The 7,566-nt window shown below is 49.4% G+C and overlaps 1 protein-coding gene across 1 annotated transcript; it reads left to right on the top strand.

Moving 5' to 3' along the window:
* The first annotated feature begins 965 nt into the window (after positions 1 to 965).
* Positions 966 to 1,544, top strand: LOC144112121 (uncharacterized). The gene has a single exon (XM_077645176.1). The coding sequence runs from the start codon at positions 966 to 968 to the stop codon at positions 1,542 to 1,544; it is 579 nt and encodes a 192-aa protein (XP_077501302.1).
* Positions 1,545 to 7,566: the final 6,022 nt, after the last annotated feature.

The raw sequence follows: 7,566 nt of genomic DNA on the forward strand, positions 1-7,566 counted from the left end.
CTCGGAAGCTCCAACCTGCTGAGACTCACTACAGCATATACGGCCGTGAGCTGCTCGCCATCTACTCCACCGTCCAGCATTAACGTCACTTCTTAGAAGGCCAGCCATTTTAAGTTCTAACGGATCATAAGCCTCTGGTGTATGTGTTCCGTATGAACTCTTCCGAATACGTCGCCCGTGAACTTCGTCAGCTGGCCTACATATCGGAGTTTGTGACAGATATCAGGCATATCAAAGGCACTGATGAGGCAGCTGATGCACTTTAACGCATTACCTCCATCGGCGTGTCTAATTTGCTGTGGACTGGGAATATCTGGCGCGGGCGCAGCTAGACGACCCTGAGCTGCAAGCCTTGCGTGACCACCCCTGTGCCCTCCGTCTGCAGCTCGTGCCTCATCCGTTTGTGCCCGGATTGCTCTGGCGCGACATGTCATCGGCTCTACCGCGTGCTTTCACACCGGAGGCCTTTCGTCGTGCAATTTTTCATGCACGACATCTGCCATCCCAGCATCCGAGCCACGCTGTGCCTCGTTACCCAGCAGTATGTCTGACCGACACATTAACACGAACGTTCGTCAGTGGGCGCAATCGTGCCTTGCTTGCCAGTCCGCCAAAGTGACCCAACATATAAAGACTCTACCCCAGTCTTTCCTGCCACCTAGTTGTCGCTTTGGCAACGTTAATCTTGACTAGGTTGGACCACTCCCTTCCTCTCATGGCTGTCGGTACATTGTGATGATAATTGACCGCTTCACCAGTTGGCCCGAAGCAGTGCTCATTCCGGACATTACTGTGGAAACAGTTGCCAAAGCCTTCGCTTCAGCATGGGTTTCCCGCTTCGGCTGCCCGTCATTGTTACCACGGATCGCGGCCGCTAGTTTGAACGCATCCTCTTCACTTCCCTCACCCGTCTGCGTGGCACTAAACACTGCCTAACCGCAGCATACCACCCCAGTGCCAACAGCATGGTCGAGAGGCTTCATCCCAAGCTCATGGCTGCCCTCGTTGCGCGCCTTGATCGCGAGCACTGGGTCGACCGCCTTTCTATGGGACTTCTTGGTCTATGCGCCGTCCTTCGTCGTGACCTTGGCTGTTTGGCGGCTGAACTCGTCTTCGGTGCACCCCTGCGGCTTTCTAGAGACTTGTTCGTTCCTTCGCCTCCCTTGTCCCAGCCCCTGCAGTACCTTCAACACGTACAGGACTGTATTCATCACCTGCGCCCAGTCCCGCCTCGATCATCTGACCGTCATGTATTTATGCACCCAGACGTTGCGTCCTCGACGCGGCGCCTCTTACCCCCGTCATACAACGGCCCGTACCGCGTCCTCAACAAGACGAAAAAGTTGGCGACTATCCTGCTGAATGGTTGTGAAGAGGTAGTCTCCTTAGATGGCCTCAAACCCGCATACCTAGAGACACCTCCCCAGGTGCTTCCCTTGGATGTTGCCAGCTTATCTGCTGACCAGCCTGCCGCCAAGGCAGCCCCATCTCTGCCCCATCGGCGAGTACATTTTGCCGTTCCGTCTGGGCGGGGGGCCCTGTAGCACACAGGGACGTTGCAAAGCGGAGGAGCCAAGATCAGCGTTCCCAGCTGGCGAAAGAAAATAAAGATGAACGGCGCATGCACGCATGGCACGTTCAGTGCTAAAAGCCTGCTACACTGGTCCTCTTGCTCTGGCGCTCCGCTGCGACCCCGCAAATTCCCTAGAGTTGTACGGTGAACTACTTTTTTGGGCGCGGACTTAGCCTATGTGGACATGCACACTAATTTTGGCAGCGTTACTTATGTATGAAACGAAGTATACACAACAGCAAGAACTCCATTTACCTCACCACTAGTCCAACTGTAACGATGCAATAAACACTTTGGTTAGACATTATTCCAACACACACCCCAACTCCTTTTCAGGCATGTAAGCAGTTATTTGCGCACTCATGTCGACATCTGTAATAAGATAGCCACTTTTTCTGGTCATCTCATACACACAAAAAAAGAGGGCACTGTGACATGGCAGTTGCTTGAAGCTGAGGCCATGGCATGCACTTCTTATGCAAACTAACAAAAATGGGCATCTCAAACACCACTTCAGCAAGAGCAGGACTAAACGATGACAATGATTTTCGTATACTGGAAGTAAAATGTTGACATAAGAAAAGGAGCAGGAATACAACTGAACAGTTCTTGGGGTCTGAATCCGGTCACAGAGACATGAATGCAACAGCATGATACACCATTCATTTTCTCCCACAGTAGCAAGCTGTGCCATCTCCTGATGCAAGCAGACATCTGCAATATTAAACACTTATTGACAGCTGAATATGCCATGACGGCAATGCATAAAGCAGAAAATAGTGACACAGGTACACAGGTATGAGGCTAATAAAATGTCAGTAACCGGAGCTTGCATATGTGCCATATACAGCAGGACATGTCATAGGGCAAGTAGCTTCGTAGTGTCCGAGTTAGGAGTTGTGCAAAAGACATTCACAAGACATTCACAAGTTTGCAGAGCGCTTGACTGTGATGTCATATTCCTCCTCTTCACATTTCCTGCCAATGCCATGGCGGGCCATGACAAGGTCACGTTTGCCCACTATTTATTGCTTACTCCATTCGTGCTCTTTCCCCGCCCCCACTAATTGCGACATCTCACGATTTCCAAATTACTATGTACTGGCAGAATGCGCTAATATTGTCTGCTGTGGGTTCTTTTGCAGTTGGCGTCATCACCCTGCTTCACACGTTCAAGAAAACTGTGTGCAATATTAGCTACCCAGCATACGCCTCTATACATGCGGTGAAAACCATTCTGGAATGAGAGTGCCTTTGGCGAGGTGCTAGTTCAGGAGAGGGTGTTGTCTTCGAATAGCTGCACAACGCAAGCCATCCCGGCATTCGTGCTACGCAGCGGCTCGTGACGCCTAGGTTCGTCTGGCCAAAAGTCAACCGAGATGTGCGTCGCTGGGCTCGTCTCAGTGCTTGCAATGTCAGTGTACAAAAACAACGCGTCATACGCGGTCGCCTCACCACCTTTTCCAACCCCCGACTGTCGTTTTGACCATGTACACGTCGGCATTGCTGGCCCTCTTCCTCCATCACGAGGTTTCAAATACATACTTATGTGTGTTGACCGCTACACACGGTGGCCCGAAGCCTTTCCGCTGCCCAATATTACGGCGTGTACAGTGGCGTGCACTTTTGTCAGTGGATGGATTTCTCGTTTCGGCTGCCCCACTGTAGTGACAATGGATCGTGGCCGTCAGTTTGAGTGCACCTTGTTTCGCGCCCTGACATCTCTGCTTGGCGTGTGCCATGTTCACACTACCGCGTATCATCCCTCTGCGAACGGCATGGTTGGACGCTTGCACCGTCAGCTGAAGGCTGACCTTGTTGCACGCGAAGCTCGCACCTGTTGGCCCGATTCCCTTTCTTTAGTGATCCTCGGCATTCGATCACCCTTTAATGAAGATCTTCAGTCCGCAGCGGCCGAAATCGTCTACGGGACTACCGTCTGTTTGCCTGGCGAGTTCTTCGCTTCGGCCCGCACCGAGGACATCTCTCCGCCTGCCTACGTTGAACACCTAAGCCTGCAACCCGTCCTCACACGTCCACACGTCTTTGTGCGTCGAGACATCATCAAGCCTTCGCTCACTCCTCCCTACAATGGCCCTTATCCCGTCCTGCAGCGGGGTGAGACAACTTTGAAGCTGTCCGTCGATGGACGAGAAGAAATCGTTGCCATCGACCGCGTGAAGCCCACCTACATCTCGCATGCTTCTCGTTCAACCTGCCAGCATGAAATCGCAAGCCCCAGTTCTTCCACTGACTCGGTCCGCCCATCAGCACAAATGTGTCATGGGTGCCGTGCTGTTGACTGCCATGCTCCTTTCTATCCGCGGGGGGGCGGGGGCCCTGGTAGCGGCACTATCACCATCAGCAGTGCTGCGCCGCCTCGGCTCGCGGTGGGGCCACGTGCGGAGTAGAATTAAGTCAGTTGATACCTGGTTCCCGGCCTGTTGGCTTCGTCCGCGTCGCGCTGCGTTAATTTGTAGGGGACTAAGTCTCCGTCCCTCTACAGGTGTTAAATGGCAGCACCGGAGCGATGAACAGGCATCGAAAAATACAGGAAGCTATGTACCATCACAGAAAATCCAAAAACATAGCAAACACTTTGATAAGTACATTCTACATATTTGGCTAACATTATTGCTATCTTGCTGACTGAACTGCTAAAATACATAAAGCGTTTTTGCAACGATGACCTGGTTTCCATAACTGTGGATGAAACCACCCAAAAATTACTGAAAAATGAAGGTTACCTACTTAGCAAAGCCTCTACTCTCAAGAATCAGGGCCCAGTGACCAAAGGAGAGATGAAAGTGTTCTTCTGCCTTGTGCTTTAGCAAAGAATGGGTCGAAAGCCAAAATAGGACTGGCCAGAAGCTGGCGGAAGCTTTTGAGGAGAAGCTTATTTCATTTCAATGATATGTTCTATCGCTGCGACACAGCAATGCATATGATCTTAGGCAGATCGGCAACATCAACAAACCTCCTGCTCATTTTGATGTGCCCCCAATACCACAGTGGAGTCGACAGGGGTAAAACAAGTTGGCGTGCTAGCGTCCAGCAATGAGAAGACACAGGTAACTGCAATGCTGAGCTGTACAACAAATGGTAGTAAGTTGTGGGCGCACTTTCTGCGAGGCGTTATAGCGCACACCAACGTGAAGCGTTAGGTGTACACTGACCTCTTCTCGACTGGATAGACCGCATCTGGCACGAGAGGCCAGGCACTAGCTTGGGGGTTCCACTCCATGCTTGTTTTGGATGCACTGAAGGACCACCTAGACCAGCATGTCAAAGAAAAACTTGCAGCTTGCCACACGGGTCTTGTGGTGATACCGGTTGAAACGACCTCTCAACTGCAGCCACTGAATGTATGCATCAACAAGCCCATGAAGGAGTGTAATCGAGCGCTCTATAAGAGCAGCCAATGAATGGCTTCCACACCTTCACAGCCAGCAATAGGCTGAATCATGCCTCTAACTAGGAAATGGCCAGGTGGGTGGATGGAGCTTGGCTTGGGTACAGTGAAATAGAGTAATATTGTAGTTCACTATAGTTTGGAAGTCCAAAAATCACGGTCGTGAAGGCATTCAAGAAACACAGAATTTCCAATGCCATAGATGCCACTGAGGACAAGATGTTGTGGTCGGAGTGTGAGAAGGACCAGTCTGAGAGTGAAGGGGAACAAAGTTCAGATGAATAAACAGCTTGTTCCCACTGAAAATATAAAAATGCAATTTTTCCTTTACCGAAATCACATGCATTTTAGAAGCAGGGCTTGAAGTTTTCTCTTTTCCCGGTCATCGTTAGATTCAGGGGCATGTTATACTCAGGTAAATACGGTATATACACAAGCTGGCATATATACAGCTGGCAAGGGACAGGGTTAATTGGAGAGACATGGAGAGGCCTTAGTCCCGCAGTGGGTGTAGTCAGGCTGATGATGACGATGATACACACACAACCTCCCTCAACATAACCTATGGGAAGTTGCTGACACAGATTGCTACCTCCATAGAAGATGTGCCAGTCTGTGACATATACACAAGCTGACATATATACAGCTGAAAAAAGGACAGTGTTAACTGGAGAAACAAGGGAGAGGCATTAGTCCTGCAGTGGGTATAGTCAGGCTGATGATGACGATGATACACACACAACCTTCCTCAACACAACCTATGGAAGTTGCTGGCACAGATTGCCACCTCCATAGAAGATGTGCCAGTCTGTGACATATACACAAGCTGGCATATATACAGCTGGAAAAGGACAGTGTTAACTGGAGAAACAAGGGAGAGGCCTTAGCCCTGCAGTGGGTGTAGTCAGGCTGGTGATGACGATGATACACACACAACCTTCCTCAACACAACCTGTGGGGAGTTGCTGACACAAATTGCCACCTCAATAGAAGATGTGTCAGTGTGTGACCCATCACGCACTCTCACACTGGTGCCTTTCTGTGTGCCTAGCTTGCTCTTCACATGACTCAAACCTTGAAAGGTTGGTCCCGCACCAGAGCTGCCTTGTCCACCGGTCCAAAGGAGCTTGTAAATGGAGGTGGTGGTAGAGGCACAGTCGTGACATGCGTAGCACCGAAACTGCCACTCTCCACAAGCTCGTCCGCAATTTCAAGAATATGCTTGACATTACCTGCACCAGGTGTACAGAAAGCGCAAAAAACACATATCAAACTGGAATAAAAAAAACCAAAGTATGAGCATCTCTCCTGCAGTGTTCTGATTTCTTTATGTGCCGAAGGCAGCAGTGCAGATATGCAGTTTAAAACTACCAAAATTGCTGCTAGAAGTTGAAAAGAAATGACCTGGAAGCTTCCTGCTCTACTCCGGCACCCTGGAGAAAAAATATGCTGCTGCATGGCACAGAAGCAGCTTTTCTAAGCACGCCACTAAAAAATAACTGCATCTCTTTAAACCTTGTACTTTACAAACAGCTGAGCTGCAAAAGTCCCAGAAGCATAGGTTGGTCTACAATAAGATGAAAATGTCTGAAAACGATGGTGAAAGCGCAGTCAGTGTTTTGTTCAGCTGTGGATGCCGCACTGAGCGTAATTTTTTGCCGTGGCCAGTAACCATGTTCTAAAAGAACAGTTATCCAAGGGGCAAAATTATACATTTTCAAAAATTGCAATTTCAACATCATTTTTATCACATTCCTTTCAATGGCCTTTTCGTTGCAGAATGCGTAGTACATGCGGGCCACAGTTTGAGGAAGTCCAACCTCTGCAGCTGCCTCAATCATGTATTTTTTTCACACTCTTAGAGAAGTCCTCTCAGTGTGTCCTGCACACTAGTGCGATTATGTGCATCTTATTTTTGCAAAGCTGTCATTTACAAGCGGGTGCAACTTATACACAGCAGTAACTTCAACAAAAGAGATGGTATATGACAGCCTCTGCTGGTGTCGACCTGTGCAGCCATTATTGTTCCTTCTGGTGTACAGTAACGCTGGAAGCAGCTTGCGCATGCCACAACTGCACCAAGGCTATTAGTGCAAGCACTACCATTTTTCGTATAATCTGTGATGCATGCACCTGCAGCAAACAGTGGGCTAGGCATGCGGTTTTAGTTGCAAGCATTCAAGTTTTGCCTTCCCTGTGCAGTTGTATACGTACCAAAAGTTGCAGGCTCTTTGACTGGGCATGCCACTGGGTTGCCTTTCCTGGCTCTAGGATGTTTCACTGCCCACTGACAACTTCCCAAGGCAGTTCTGCGTTGCACCCTGTCCGCATTTTCATTATAGTGGAGAGCAGCCAGTTCTGATCTGTGCAAAGAGATATATAGAATATCAAAAGTGCACACCACAGCCTACACAACTGCTAAAGAGAACATACTTAGCTAGCAGTTTTGCGAAAAGCATACCTACATACATGCTCCAAGGAAGGCTAACCTTTCAACAATTTTTCAAAAGACGGTCATGCTTAGTGAACAGCCCGCAGCTGTGTGCCTCAGCCCAGTGCATGTCTCCGAAATTCAAGCCAG

This window comes from Amblyomma americanum, chromosome 1 (assembly GCF_052857255.1).
Source record: "Amblyomma americanum isolate KBUSLIRL-KWMA chromosome 1, ASM5285725v1, whole genome shotgun sequence".
Taxonomy (NCBI): Eukaryota; Metazoa; Arthropoda; class Arachnida; order Ixodida; family Ixodidae; genus Amblyomma; species Amblyomma americanum.

What these genes read in the sequence shown, in the direction of transcription:
- LOC144112121 (XM_077645176.1), top strand. Translation starts at nt 966, where the DNA reads ATGGTCGAGAGGCTTCATCCCAAGCTCATGGCTGCCCTCGTTGCGCGC.